Source organism: Caenorhabditis remanei, chromosome X (assembly GCF_010183535.1).
Source record: "Caenorhabditis remanei strain PX506 chromosome X, whole genome shotgun sequence".
NCBI lineage: Eukaryota > Metazoa > Nematoda > Chromadorea > Rhabditida > Rhabditidae > Caenorhabditis > Caenorhabditis remanei.
In genome coordinates this window covers 18,058,496-18,074,558 of record NC_071333.1, presented here as the reverse complement: position 1 = coordinate 18,074,558, position 16,063 = coordinate 18,058,496, and the positions used below count along the sequence as shown (strand labels likewise).

The window sequence follows — 16,063 nt, the reverse complement described above, 5'->3', positions numbered from 1 at the left end:
CTACAAAGCTGCCCACCGAATCCTGGAGGACACTTGCAATTGTTGCAATCATTGGGGTTGATGTATCCTCCGTTTTGGCAGGCAAGGGTGTTAGAGCAAGTCGCTGAAAAATTTTTAATACGTTTCACTCAACGATTTTTCAGGTTTCCCTTACAGTTACAGTAAGCCAAGTTGATTCTCTTGACGTCAGCAAACGATGGAGCTGTTCTTTGCCCAATTGTTGCTTGGTAATTGGGGTCAAGGGTGGCAATAGTGTTTCCTCCAGTAGACGAGAACGCTAGCTGATCGTAATGCATAACTGATCCGTAATCATAGCCAACTCCATAATCGACCATGCTAGAGAAGGATTGTTTTGAGAATTGACTCAAATAACTCGACTGGATATTCTGTGTCAAAATCGAAACGTATTCATCACGATCGTATCGAGCCTGCTCATGGTAGAAACCGAGGGCATGTCCGATTTCGTGACAAACGGTTCCAAGAGAAGTGCATCCCACACCGATGGACACTTGCTGGGAGGATGATCCGATTCTTCCGATATAAGACCAACACCTGGAAACGACAGGAAATAGCACAATGCGTTTCGTTTTTTTGGACTAACCCGCTGCCGGAAATGAACTCCAAAGCGTTTCCTCTAGATGGCAGGCTATTCTGTCTAGTAAAACGAGCGCACGTTTCTTGCTCCCATCTAGCAACTCCAGCGAGGATAGCGTTTGTGTCGGCTGAAAATTATATTGGGGAGTCTAGAAATATTTATTGAATATATTGCATATACCTCCCGTTGCAGTATTGATATAATATGGAATTGGGAATGTCCAGCGAAGGGATAAACTAGAAGTCATTGATCGTTTTCCACGGATTGCATACAAAAACTCATTCAAATGAGACTTGCGAGCCCAGTACTGGTCACGAACATTGCTGATGATAATGTCCATCTGTTCATCAGTCAAAACCATATCTCCTTCGAATAAATAAGGGATTTCATCTGGTTTTGTTTGAACATTGCTCTCAAAATCGTCTGCAGAAATGTCTACTGGTGGGAAAGGCACCTCAAGAATATCTGCTTGCAGTTTGTTCAAAATGTTCATTTTGTTTAAGAATTTTACTGCGTCTGCTTGTTTGAACGGACCCTTGCCGCTAACAAAGTCGGCGAAGAAGCTTCTCTGAAAAAATTATTAAAATTATATTTTCCAATTCCAGGTATTATGTGAAAACGAAAAAACATACCGCATCATTGCCTGGAATAAGACAAAATAAAGCAAGTACCAGCCAAGAGAAGATCATCGAGATCGAATGACAGGAATATCGTTTACTGCCAGACTTGGACTGTTATCCCGCCGCATCTCCTTATCTTGACTATGCCGTGGCATAGAATACGGAAAAGATCGACACCATTAGTCATATGTCTGATATTCCTTAGAGATTATTAGGGATATGACGTTCCCCGGGTCAAGGTTTCACTCCGGGATTCCTAGAACACACGTCCACAGATCAAATAAACAAAAAGATCAGTTTCGAAATATTTGGATGGGGATTTTGAGTTTTGGATGGAGACAGAAGCATGAAAAGGTTGAGAAACTGGAATTATATGCATGAAATAACCAATTATGGTAATTTATCATATGGTTTGATAATTTTTACAAAACAAACAATTATGTCGTATATAGTACAAAACGTACAGAACATAATAGTACAGAATATGTAGTGTACCGCTCAAAAGGTTATGTGTTTTCAGTGAAAACTGGCTAAATTTGATAGTGTATTTCGGTTCCACTATATTGTCCGATAAACTAAATCTCAAATTTGAATGGGTTAAACAAAAAAATAAAAGCACATCACTTTTGTAGTTGACCACTTTTCTGTAGGCACTGTCTTAAAAGATACAGGTTAACAAAGTGGTATGCACTGAAATAAGTCGGTTTCAGGGAGAAATGGAGTTTGGTTACCTGTAACTTTCGAGATAGTGTCCCCACAAAAAAGTGGTCAACTATATAAATAAGGTACTATTTTTGCTCAGCCCATGCGAAAGTTTATCGGACCATCGGATGAACTCGAAATACACTGTCACAATTGATCATTTTCCACTGAAAATAGTCAAAGTTGATAACCTTTTGAGTGGTACTGTATGAAATGACAATTTTTACGGATTAATCATTAGGCTTGCAAATTTTTACAGAACAAACTATTATTACGCAAATATTACATGACGACAACTCAAATGTCGATATCTAGAACATTAGTTTATCATTAATACTAATCTTTTTCAAAACTGACCCCAATTATAGACAAAACTTGTTTTTTTAGTTTTTCACCATATCCTTTTTTCGGCAGATAAACTGTCATGTGCTCTTTTTTGTTTCCAATTTTTCTGCCAAACAGAAATGCGGCTCTCTTATATACCAAGTGTTTCAGTGATTCCAAAAAAAATTGGGGTTTTCCCCCGCACTTTCGAGCAAAACTCAACTTCCTCCCCACCGTCGAGAAAAAAATTCCGACAGAACACTGCCATCCGCTGGCATGTCTTTGTAAGGTGCGCTTATATTCGTTTTCCCGCATTTCGTCCGGTCAAAAGAAACCAGCCTTGCCGAGCCCTGTCTGACCGCTTGCCAAGGCGAAAGCGCGCCCTTTGCACACTGTCCACAATCTTTTGCCTGTGGGTCGTGACCGGCTCGTCTGCCTCAAATGTTTGTCTTAGTTAAATTCGTTCGCATTTATTCGCACACATTTGCGGACATTGCTATTGGAGGCGGTTACGGAGACGGCAGCGTAAAAATAGCGCTGTTCCGACAGTGGGTGCAGACAGAAATCCGTTTTTTAGTCACCGCCGACTGTTGTTGCACTATAAAAGCCTTGAGATGGAGAGGAAGACGGATAGACTCTCATTTTTCATATTCCTCCAGCTCTTTTCTCAGTTTCTTATCACACAAAATGCAAACTTTGATAGTAGCCTTATTCCTTCCTTGTCTTGTATTTTCTTTCCCACCACGTCATTCTGACCCATTCAATCCTCTTGGATCATGGCATAGAAGAGTAAGATTTTAAATCATTTTCTGTATTTATGATTTTCTAATTTTTTAGACTAAGCCATGTGGAGTACCAAAGTTTATCAATGACCTTCCCACTGAGGCAGCAGAGAAGATCACCAAGATCTGGGAGAACTACACCGAGGGAAACACATGTGAGAAGGAACATGAAGAAACAAGGTGAGTATTTTTAGCTTGAATTACTTTACATTATTTGTAAATTTTCCCTGATTCTATATCCTTGCAATTTTGCAAATATCCAGAGCCGTCATCCGCGGATTGACCACCGAGGAACGCGACAAAGTTTTCGCCGGAAGATGCGGTCCATCGTTCTTGAAGAATGTTTCTTCCACCGTTAGAGAAGAGTTCAAGAATGTTTGGTTTGACTATAAACTCAGTGTCGAGGAGAAAGAAACAGCCCTCAAGAAATTGGCTTACTCCCTTCTTACCGGAGAATCTGTAAGTATTAAAAAAGCTGAACTATAAAAAAATTTGAAAACTATTCAATTCCAGCTAGCTCTCTTCAACAAATGGGAGGATGAGCTCAAAAACCGAAAAGTTGAAGTGGCAAGAAGACTCTCCGAGCTCTCACCGGATGCCAGAAAGGCTTTCGAGCAATGGAAAGAGCTCCGTTTGAATGTAAGTGTGCATTTTCAAATCAGGACCTAAAAATCAAATAATTGTTTTTTAGGAGAAGAAGTTCTTGGCTGGACTCTCCAAAGAAATTCGTGACGAGCTCAAAAAAATGTTCATTTCTCCCAAAGACGTTGCCACTACCACCACCACTACTACAACTACAACCACCACCACCACCACCACAACCACTGAGGCCCCAACAACCACTCAGGCCGCTGCTTCTTCCACTGTAAATCTAATTAGTCTAATTAAGTAAACTCATAGCAACAAATGTGGTTTTCAGACTGAACAAGCTACTACCACCACTACTGCCGCAGCCATTGCTGAGGAAACTAAAGAAAAGGAGTTCTCCGCATTCTTGTACTCCCAAACCCCAGAAGAGCTCAACACTGAGGATCAATGCTCATTCTTGGCATAATGGCATAAGAGTCGTATTTTTTGTTACTTGTTTTGTTTTTGAATTCTTGAAAGTATTATTCGGAGTTCGATTCAGAGAGTTTACTTCTACTTCCCATCTTATTTATTTATTTATTACCTGTCCCAATCATTCCCTGTAAGAAAATAAATCAAATTTCTATTTTCCAGCCGTTAATTATTATTGTTATTAACAAAACGCTTTATTCGAACCTCAATAATCTAGACACAAAAATAATTAAAAATGCTGCGATAGAAAAAAGAAATCCGAGACAGAAAGAAAAATGTGAGATGAGAAAGAAAAAATGAGTACGGATAGGAAAGTTAATTTATGGAAAAAGAAAAAAAGGGAAAAGAAAAAGAAAATGACGGTAGTAAGTATGGACAGGATGGGATCATTGAGATTCTTGAAGGGGAAAGAGCGATATGACAGACTCCACAAGGTACGCAGATCATCTGAAATATGAATTTATAAATAAGTTATTATTTGGCCAGTAATGTTAGCTAAAGAAATCTTACTGATATATTTTGCAGTTGTATCTCATATCAACTACATTTCTAGTTGTGTACTATGCTAAATTATAGTCAGCTCCTATTCCATGAAAAAATAACTACTTTTTTTTTCAATAAATAGTAATTATTTTTAAAAACATTACATGTGGACAAGGAATCGGGAGTTGTTGAAGTTGGACAGTAGAAAAAGAGCAAGATGCGTTTTTTTGTGAGAGGCGAACGAATAATATATCTATGCGTCGAGAAGGTTTCCGGTGGCTTGAGATGGGGCGGCGGCGGCAGAAGAGTCGTGAGTTCCACTTTCAACCATTGTAGAATAGTTGGTAGCGGATCCACCTTTAGACATCCGTTGCTCTTCAGTACTCGTGCTCGCTCCGGGTTGTGGCTGGAATATAGAATTGTGAAAAATGTATGAAGAATATTGACATTAAACCATATCTGATTCTATCTAACCAATCACCATAACCATGCGATCCCAGATTCATAGATTATAGGTTCCCACAACCAAAATACACAATAACCCAACATAATAAATATTGTGTGATGTTTTTTAAAAATTTTAAGTTGAAATTATCAAAAAGAAATTTTATCAAAATGATTCACACACATAGTTTGAAAGAGAGAGATGAGGGGATGAAAGAGCATGCATCTTCCGGGTTTTCACATATATTCACAAAACACAAATAACAAGATACAAATATTGAACAAATAAGCATTTAGAAACCTGTACTGACCGGTCGTTGAGCGTTGGAGTGCTGGAAATATGAATTTTTAGAATTAGAATTGCAACCAATGTGTCTTACTTGAGTGTACTGTTGATATTGTGGATGGAAGTTGTGAATAGCGTCCTGCATAATATCCTTGGGGTTCATGGTTTCCTTGAGCGATGAGCTGATAGATTGAAGGGTGACCGGGCGGCCGTCGTTGGCGTTACTAGCTGAAATTTGAGTAATTAGAGTATAGCAATAAGGAAAAAATTGAGAAAAATGAGCTTACCATTATGAGCATCGGCGTAGGCAGACACGTTGAAAGCGAAACGGAGTGCGATAGCGGCGAAGAACATTTCAATGCAGATAAAGAAGTTTTGCCATCCAGCAGCAACGGTTCCACGTCCAATAAGTTCTTTTCCATTGGCATCAGTGATTGGGTCGATTGCAGAAGTAGCACCAAGAATCGCAATAAGGAATCCCTGCCAGAAAGACAAGAAGATGACACTCTTGACAGTAAGGAACTTGAGCACCGGACGGTATGGGCTGAGAAGATCACGGGTTGCAGCATAGAACAGGAACATTCCATAAAGAGCCAGGGAAATGGAGACGTTGTAGACCAAGGTGATGTAAATATATCCCTGGTCAAGACTCCAGTCTCCGTCCTCATACTTTCCGATGGCGGTGAGCATCAAGGTGATCACAGCCATGATTGGTTTGATGAAACAGAATTGGAGGGTTGCCTGAAAAAAAGTTTTTCAAATTTCTTCACGTCATACTTATGAAGCTAGGCATAATTAGAATTTTTCTAAGAAATGCGCTTAGAGAAGAGTAGAGTCATCTTGCGCGGAGGCTCTTCTCCCTTTTTCTCTTCTCACAAATTTTGTTTCCCAAAAATGCACGCACCTTCTCTTCCCTCTTCGTTTTCGATTACTATGTAAATTTTGTGTTTCAAAAATCGGATGGATTGAGAAGGGCCTAATGTAATTGGGATGCGTGCCTGCCCTTTGAATGTGAAATGTGAAAAAAAACAAAGAGTGGTGCTGCCAGATTGACAAATTACCACCACAAAATGCTAATCTTTTTTTCGAATGTTCGAATTTTCTGGTCTTACTGTACCTACTAAGAAAAAAGGAAATGTTTTCTCACCTGCTTGCAGAAACGAAGGAACTCAATGGTGTATTGCTTGCCGGCCAAACAGCACGTGCAAGTCAGATAGTTGGTCGGGCGAATCGGTTTACCACGAATCTCAGCCATTATATTACTCTCACCACCCAGATACTCATAACACAGGGATAAGAACGAGTAGATCACAAACGCCTCATAGCAATCACGAATCGAGTTGAAGTAGATGTAGACGTTGTCCGAGAAGAAAATGAGGGATAGCCACGAATCGAATGCATAAATTGGCACAATGAACAAGATACGAACAATCCAACGTTGCTCAGCCGGGCACGAGTAGAACCGGAGATGTTGGTAGATCTGGAATTACGTTTCTGAGAATAAGTACTTAAAGCTCAACAAAATTTTAATATTATGTTAGTCTCATTATTTTTCTGACTTGTACTTTTCCTTGCACCCTAAAATATGTTACATACTTGATGACTGGTGATAAGAAGAGCAGCCCAAGTGCAGAGGCCGGCCAGTCCTTGAGCGGACGCCGACCGGATGAATGTGGTTCCCTCTGTGCCGTTGATCGTCATACTAGCAGCACATTTCTAGAAAAAAGAAAAAGATTTAATTAAGTTTGGTATAAAAAAAGGAAATAAGGAAATTAAGAAAGAAGGAGGAAATTGCGAAATACTAGAGATGAGAAAAATGAAAGGAAAAAATGAAGAAAGTTTATTGAAAAGTGGAGAGGAAATGAAGGAAAGTCAAATAAATGCACAGTTGAAATAAAATAGAAACTGCTTGGAATCAATGAGTCAACCGAGTGTCAGTCATGGAATTGAATTGGAAGCGAATCGATCATCCTTGGTCACAGAAAACCTGTCTATTGATAAGGAAGACAGAAAATGTGTTTTTGTGTGTACCTAGAACAGAAAAAACAACACAATAGTAGAAAGTCAGACATAAATTGAATTAAATGAATTAAACTATGAGAAATAAAATTATTTGTACTTATAGTACTTCTTATTGTTCCTTCCTCTTAATTCCCCGAAGGTATGCTAATGACTCAGAATTCGAAATTTCCCAACTCAAAATTTCAATTCGTATATAACATCACCCGGTAATCACCCCTTTTGTCTTGCTCTATTTCTTCTTTTAGAAAAATGCTACAAACCACTAAGACCTTTTTCTCAAACATCGCATTTTTTCCGCGTTGTTGACTATTGACATTCATCGGGGTGAAAATCTCAAAGAGAAACTTTTTGAACGTGGGATTATTTGTTTTCATTTATGTATATTCACTATCTGAGAGAATATTCAAAAATCAATTGATAGATGAGAAATCTAACGAATAAAGCAATTGAAATCAAAAAAAAAACGGAATCTCAATCCGAATCGCATAAGGAAGAGGGAATCCAGAATCCAGTTTGTGTCTCCAATAGTCATTCTTGGCCAGCCTAATGACGTCTTTGAATGAGATGTCATCGGTTTTTGTCTCTCTTGTTTCTCACATTAGCGCCGTCCCACCATTATGGTTTACGAGATTTGCGATCAAAATGTACACGTGGCGTGCGTTAGACAGCGAAAAAAGAAAAAAACACACAGCGCCTCGAGGCAAAAAAGGATATACATAGTGGAGACGGCAATGCGCACTGCTCTCTTTTTAGTAAATAGCGGAGAGAAGATGAAAAAGAAGGGAGAAAAAGAAGAAGAAGAAGTAGAAGAAAGCATGGCATGCGTACACCCTTGGCTTCGCTCTTGGCTTCGCAACGGAGCGCGCTTTCTGCCCGTTTCCGATCGATAGGGGCAGCTGAGATGACGCGAGGCGGAATTGGGAGGAGAGAGTTGACTCATTGTGTTCAATGCAAGTGGGATGGAGAGGAGAGATGGCAGAAATGAAAAAAAAACGACTCTAGATTGAGAGGGGGTAGAGATTGTGGTTGGATAGATAGAGAAAGCGAAACGTGTTTTGTTTTGAGAATGAGTTTCGAAGAAGGAGGAAGATGGAAAACATTTCGAAAATGCGTTGTTCACTGGAAAAGGAGAAAATAAATGTTTTGTTTTGGTAAGGAGGCAAACAAAGGCCGCCATTTATTACAGATAGCATCAGAACCCTACAATCATAAAAACAGGTGCATATCTTATCAAATCTTTTGGAATGGTAGACAAGTTGAAGACCGATTTGCAGAGGTTTTGTGTTTTTGACCAGGTGCCAAACGAGTGTCACGGGTGGTCTTATTTTTTTGAAAGTTATTTGTCAATATTGTGAAACCTTATTTCCAAACGACCAATGTTTCACATAAAATGAAGTCTTAGTATAAGGAAACTTAGAATTAGATTCACTGACTAACATTTTTCGGAAAAATAGGAAATCGCAAAAAGAAATTTCTCAGGTTTTGAGTTTTCACGCTAAAGTAATAACACAACGACTTTCCCATTGCTGATTCAAATGAATAGAACAACTAAGAATACGTGGCCTAACCCAGAACACAACAAAAGACACAAATGAGGAGAAAAAGTGAAAACATGGAAAAAGACATGTAAAATTTTGAGATGTCAATCAAAACGTTACAGAAAACTATGGAAACCACACGACACAGTTGTAAATCTTGTGTCGGATGTATGTACATGACGAATTCGTATACTTCGAGAAGCTTTTTGGGAAACGTTTACTACGGTAGCCATTTGAAACAAAAATAATCCCAATCTTTGTCAAAGAATGATTTAATGATAAAAGTTATCAAAGTGTTTAAAGGTGTGGCAAGAATTATCACATTAATGATAACAACAGTAAAACTCGTAGCGATTTCACATTTAGTTTTTCATTTCCCACATTTCTCTTTTCCGGACACTTGAATTTTCTTCATAGAACTTCTTCATAGAACATTCGTTTCTTTTCAAATAGGAAATAAGAAGTATAAGTAGGAAGTTGGAAAGATGAATAACCTTGAGAACCAGATTACACGCATCGCGAAACTGAACTCACTCGTTGCAAACGGAAAGATCATTGAGAGAGAAAAAAGTTTTAACGTTGATTTGTCTGTTCTTTCTCTTTCCGTTTCCTTAAAAAATGAATGTTTGCTGACTATGCAGACCTGGTTTCCGCTCTTTCGAACAATCTATTTGTAGATATCAATAAGAATGTGTTCTATGAGTGCAAAAAATAAACGGAAGGTTTTCAGGGAATATTGGTTAGAAAATAAGTTAAAAAATCCAATCAGATAGTTTCAAAAATAATTATGTTACTAACTTATTTAGTAAAGTACAAACACTATTTTTCGAAAAAAAACTAAATAGACGTTTAACAAGTTAGAATTAGAATTAAATATATCCTGTTTAAATATAATTCAGAATTATATGAACAATTACATATAATCCATATATTTTTTCTATTAATGACACTCAAATTTAGTACCGCAAAACGAAAACGACCAAAAACCTATCGTCTCAAACACACCCAATTGTCATGACCTATAAAAAGCTAACGAAATTGCATCGCAAAAAAAAAACTTTTTCGAATTAAACCAAGTGAAGACACACTGAGTCATTTCGCGAACGTTTAGAAGCAAATTGGTGTTGTCTACCTAGTCCTAGTTTACCCACCTAACGTCGCTTTTTCTCTCAGCTCTCTTCTTTCGGCGTACACTTTTCGACGCGGCCCTCCGCGCATTCTATTGATCGATTCGGTCTGTTCTCAGTCCCTCTTTGCATTCATTATTGTCTTCGTCTTCTCTGACGACGTGTCTTCTTCCCAAATTAGTCATGTTTATAGTTTTGTTTCATTTTTCTAGTAGTTCTCCCCCCACAAGTCTTTTTGCTATTCTCTTTATAACGGATATATAAAATTATATTAAAACGAATGTTGCAGACCGATGAGCACGTGATGATTTCAGCAAGGGAAAATTTCCCATGCTTCTTATTCCGAGTCTTTCTTTTTATCCTTTCACAATTATGCTTTCAAGCTCACACGCTAACAAATCATGCAAATTTTGAATTCGAGAAGGTAAGTCATTCAGTTTTGTTGTAAATTAGATAGGGAATAGGGGGAAAAAAGATTATAAAAATGTAATGTGATATATTACATATATTACATAACGAGAACAACAATGTTAGTTGAAATACTAGATTAATGCATGTCAAAAGTGGTCTCTCTTAATTTGGTTCAGATCACGCAAATTATATTTCATAATTATTGTATTAATTAATCATAGTTATTTTTCTAATTTCAGTCATTATCATCGTGCGAAAAACCATGTTACAACGGTGTCTGCCTTAACAAGGCTTGTGTTTGTTCAAAAGGATGGTACGGAACACAATGTGATCATTGCTTCGGGCGGATAAGGTAAAAAGTTCACTAAAAACTAACAAAATTCTCAAAAACACAACTCATTGCAGGTTATCGGAAAACACCAGCTCCATATCTGACGGGCCGCTCGATTACAGCTCCTCTGCAAAATGCACATGGCTAATTGAACCGGAAAATGTAACGAGAGAGAATATCCGTTTAGTTTTATTTCCCCAACATGTAATTTGCAGAGCGCCACTCCACTCACAATTCGAATCAACAGCTTCTTCACAGAATGCGGCTGGGATTATTTGTACATTTATGACGGAGATAGTGTTTATGGAAAACAGCTTGCAGCGTTATGGTAATCAGGGAATAGAAAAATTGAAATTAATGCCAAAAAAATTATAGCGGAGAACAACCAACACAAGAATTCACGGCGGCTTCTGGTAAAGCGCTGGTGCATTTCTTCAGTGACTTAGCCATGAATTTAAACGGGTTCAATGTTTCATACGAGTCAAATAGTTGTGCGTATAATTGTTCGAGTCATGGAAGCTGTACGGCCGGAAAATGTGTTTGTGAAGATGGCTTCAAAGGTAAGGTTCCGTATAAAAAATAAAAAATAAACTTTTATTTTCAGGTCAATATTGCGAGCACCAAGTATGCAAGCTCAACGAGAAATCCACCGAGAATCCGTGTCACGAAGGTCATTGTGTCGATGGAAAATGCGAGTGCCTTTCCACAAACGTCCATGGGGAGACTTGCCAAACACCAATCACATCCTCCGTTTGGGATCTGATCCATCCCTTCAACGACGCGCCAACTGGAAAAGCATCTCATGCCTCCATCACTATCGACGACACCATTTGGAATATTGGTGGAGAGTATTTTGATGGTAGTGTGGATCCAAATAACATCGACGTGTACAACGTGACGAGTCGAGAGTGGAGTAAAGTTGCAGTGTCCGGTGATGTACCGACTCCCCGGTTTGATCACACCGTTGTGAAATATAAGGTGAGTATCATCTCACAAAGCAACCTCAGGGGTTGCAAATTTGGAATCGTTCCAAATTGCTACCAAAAATGAAGGACAGCTTAAATAGGCATATCCCAAAGTAAAAATAGTTTCCAAAACAGGGGTGAAGACGGTTTCTCAGAGACAAGTGAGGAGCACAAAACAAAAAATTGTGATTTGCCTATTCAAGCTGTCCTTCATGTCTAGTAACAATTTGGAACGATTCCAAACTTGCGACACTCTGAGTTTCCCTTGTCAGAGGACAAACATAACTTGAGATGGATAAATTTCAGAACAAAATCTACATGTATGGCGGAGTGACAAAGACTCGAAAACGTCATGTAACAACACAAGCAGCAACGAACGAACTCTGGGTGTTTGACATGACTACTAAATCTTGGACAGAGCAAAATCACAAAAATGAGACTATCATCGCTGCTCCGTTCGCAGTTGCTGGTCACTCTGCACATGTGATAGGATCTGAGATGTTTGTGATATTTGGATACAATCCACTCTTTGGATTTTTGCATCATGTGCAGATCTATAATTTTGGTAAGCAGATATTTGTGATATCAATAATATAAATAATAATTATATTTAGAAACCGATGAATGGAGTGTCGCCAACATTAGTGATCACGTCTATGGTCGGTTCAAGCACACCGCAGTGGAGTACACCACGCCATCCGTGAGATATATCATATTCCCGTCCTTTTTCGTGAACAAATAATATTCCAGGGGTCAATTGCTATATTAGTGTATGGTGGTAGTATGTGGAACAACACAATAACTGACAGCCTCATGCAATTTGATACGGCTGCCAAAAAGTGGACGAATCTCCCTCAGTCCGGAGTGCAATTATATCTTCACACGGCAGTTTATCTCAATGGATTGATGGTGGTTGTCGGTGGAAGAGGGGCGAACATGACAGCGGGAAGCAAGAGTGAATGCTTCTCAAATATGGTCCAGTCTTATGACGTTGGTATGTTCACAGAAAATTCCAGGGAGTGATATTCATTAATCAGAGTTTTAGCTTGCAAACAATGGTCGAATATGTCAATGGCACCTGCAGAACTGAAACGATATGGTCATGTTGCACATGTAATTGGACAGAAGATGTATTTGCTTGGCGGATACGATGGGAAAATGATGAATGATGTTTGGACGTTCAGCCCAGCTAGATGTTCCTCTACAACTCGTCCAGATGAATGTCGTCTTGTCTCAGACGGAACAAAATGCGTTTTCATTGACAGCTCTTGTGTCCCATTCGATCCAACCGTCTCCTACAAATCAACATTTAACTCCGTCATCAAGTCTTCATCTCCAAAAAGTTTCGATGAATGCACTAACACTCCGTTGAGATTAGCACTGAAGACATGCGAAGAGCAAACCGATTGTGTCTCGTGTGCATCAAAATCTGGGTGTGGTTGGTGTTCATCTGGAGAACAATGCCTGCCAAATGAACAAGAATGCGTTGATGGACCGGGAATGTTGACTTCTTGGGAGAAATGTTCACAACACAATAGTGTCGCTTCAATGAGGCCATGCAATATGGAGAACAATTGTGGAAGTTGTCGGGTGTCGCCTCATTGTACTTGGTACCCGATTGACAAATCGTCGCCGTGTGTTAGCAAGGAAGATTTGAGTGAGTTTTTAGAATTATGTAACGTACAAAGGAAATCTTAGGTGACGCGGCTTACGAAAGATCTATAAATTTGGTGATAGGTATTTTGGACTACGGGGAGTTAATTTACACAGTCAAAACTGGGGGAATTTCTCTGCAACCCGAGTTATGAGCTTTTTAATTTTTCATATAGTTAAGTTTTTCCACATGGAATTCCAAATCGGCAAATAGTGTATGCAAAGATGTTCTCATTTTTCTAGCCTACGAACCGCTGGAGAACACAAATGAAACCGCGTGGTGGCGTATATGCGGCGGATTTGGAATTCCATGTGAAAATATTGACTATATGGAAAGTTTGAGAGCTTATAACTCACGTCAGCTCGCAGACACATTACGCACGTTTTGATGGCAGAAATTGACTTTCCGTTGTCGAAATTACCTATAACCAAATTTATAGATTGTTTGACAGCCTGGTCACCGAAGACTTATCATGTTAAAAACGACGCGTTCTCTAATTCAATCTCTTTTCTAGTTGCCGTTGTCTACGAGTATGAGACAAAATCCGTGCTCTCCGACCGTAGCAAGTTCCTCTCACCATCCCACTTCCCCTCACTTAGCCGCTCGATCTTCCGGAACACTTCGGAGTGCCCAATGCCATGTGCACAAAGAAACAACTGCAGTGACTGTACGGAACTTGACCAGTGCATGTGGTGTCCGAGTACCAACCGATGCATCAACTTGGAGGCCTACACACTTTCCTTCGCATATGGACAGTGTCACTCTTGGGTGACTTCCGGCTCGGGAAACGTGCTTCGGAGAGTTTGTCAAGCAGGTAGGAGTTTTTGTCTGAAATTATAACTAATTGAGTAACTTTTCAGAGTCAAGCATCTGCGAGGAGCACAAAACTTGTGGAGAATGTCAAAGAGACCCAGGTTGTGGATGGCTCGCTGATGATTCAAAAACTGGATTAGGTCTCTGTATCCGTGGTGCTGCCACAGGACCATTAGAAGGGAAACCAGAAAATAGCACTTGGCATTTCATAGACTGTCCAGCGTGTCAATGTAACGGACACTCCACATGCATCACTTCCGTTGGATCATTCCCTCCAGTAACTATCGAAAAGTGCCAAAGCTGTCAGAATAACACAATCGGTGCTCACTGTGGAAGTTGTGCTCCAGGATTCTATGGAGATGCAAGGAATGGAGGAATTTGTCAGAGTAAGTGAACCATTTTTATATTCAATTAAAAAATTCTATTCAGAGTGTGACTGCAATGGACAAGCGGACATGTGTGACCCACAATCCGGCCAGTGCTACTGTCGCACGAAGGGTGTCACCGGAGATCACTGTGATAAGTGTGAAATCAAGTATCTTGGTACTCCCAGCAAAGGAACTCCGTGTTACTGTAAGAGGTTTACATTATTCAATAGTTATCAACGAAAACATATTTGCAGATGAATTGGCGGTGGACTTCATTTTCACATTCAAGTTGAAGGCTGACGATAAGGACAACCACACGAGTGAAATCTATCTGTATAGTGTTCCTTATAAGGTAGATTCTATAAAATTCTTTCCACGATGATGGCACATAAATTTTTTTAAATTTTTTCAGAAGGACACCGACGTTACATTCCAAATCAGCTGTGAGTCACCAAAAGGAAACGCGCTTGTCGCATTGAACATGACGTCTTCTTATATGGATGGCCTACCGGAGAGAACTCAGACTATGATGGTGACAATAAAAGGCTCGACATGTTAATAAATTTCTAAATTTCAGGTGGACACGATATGCGACTCCAAAGGATTCCGTCGTGTCTATGTGGCTTCTGATAAAGGATATCCATTCGGACCGGATTCTAATACAACTTTCTTTGTGAGTAGATTCATTTTTCCTATTTAAAAAATATTTTTATTTTTATTATTCAGGTCCGCGTCTACAACTTCCAAACTCCAGTTCAAATAGTTGTCAGTTTTGCACAATCCCCTCCAATAAATTGGGTCCTGTTCTTTGTTATATTTGCTGCGTAAGTTTTATTTTTAGCTACCAAAATATATTCAAGTTTTTAGGTGCTTTATTGTTCTACTAGTGGTTGCTGGTCTTTTATGGATGATCAAAGTACGGATAGAAGCATATCGGCGGAATCAAAGACGAATCGATGAAATTGAACATGTAGGTCCATCAGGTTCTCTTCACCGCAAAATTCCAAAATTTTTCAGATGGCATCTCGTCCTTTTGCGTCGACAAAAATGGAGCTGAGCATGCTGAGCCAATTCTCGTCTGCCGGTGGTCCGACACCACTATCCATCGAACCCTGCCATAACTATCGTGCAGGAGTCTTCACGCTAGCTGTACGTCTTCCAACTGGCGGAAAAGGAGTGACGCCGAGTGGAACATCCGGATTAGCCGTCGCTTCTTCACTTTGTCTTCTGACTCCTCAACAAGTCGGTGTGTTACAAGCACAAGAGAACGGCGAGAGTAGTGGCGGGAGGAAAAGTAATTTCCGAAACTTCTTGGCTACGATGCGACAACGCCCGAACAATTCAGATTAACCATTATTTCGATGAAAATTCCTTTTTCCCCCCTCCCCATTCCAATCTAACCTCATTTTCACCACTTTTGTCATTTTTCTCTCTTTCAAACTGTCGATCAATCAAATACTTGCATATGAAGATTACGAGTTTTTTTTTTCAATTTCTATACTTTGTATTTCACTTTTTAAAGTTTTCGATCAATAAATA

The 16,063-nt window shown here is 39.4% G+C and overlaps 2 protein-coding genes across 2 annotated transcripts; one reads left to right on the top strand and one right to left on the bottom strand.

Annotated features, from left to right (window-relative positions):
* Nucleotides 1–4,818: 4,818 nt before the first annotated feature.
* Nucleotides 4,819–6,996, bottom strand: GCK72_025654 (uncharacterized protein; the record flags this gene model as incomplete). Its single annotated transcript, XM_003106283.2, has 6 exons — nucleotides 4,819–4,971; nucleotides 5,321–5,341; nucleotides 5,390–5,523; nucleotides 5,583–6,036; nucleotides 6,443–6,775; nucleotides 6,892–6,996. The coding sequence occupies 6 exons, from the start codon at nucleotides 6,994–6,996 to the stop codon at nucleotides 4,819–4,821; spliced, it is 1,200 nt and encodes a 399-aa protein (XP_003106331.2).
* A 3,266-nt stretch (nucleotides 6,997–10,262) lies between these two features.
* Nucleotides 10,263–15,874, top strand: GCK72_025653 (uncharacterized protein; the record flags this gene model as incomplete). The annotated part of the gene is made up of 19 exons (XM_003106142.2): nucleotides 10,263–10,406; nucleotides 10,633–10,745; nucleotides 10,799–10,886; nucleotides 10,940–11,052; nucleotides 11,100–11,284; nucleotides 11,329–11,702; nucleotides 11,996–12,254; nucleotides 12,304–12,389; nucleotides 12,440–12,683; nucleotides 12,735–13,346; nucleotides 13,858–14,157; nucleotides 14,204–14,542; nucleotides 14,586–14,729; nucleotides 14,779–14,876; nucleotides 14,937–15,056; nucleotides 15,102–15,197; nucleotides 15,251–15,348; nucleotides 15,392–15,494; nucleotides 15,542–15,874. 19 exons carry the CDS (start codon nucleotides 10,263–10,265, stop codon nucleotides 15,872–15,874), a joined length of 3,849 nt encoding a protein of 1,282 aa, XP_003106190.2.
* Between the last annotated feature and the right edge of the window lie 189 nt (nucleotides 15,875–16,063).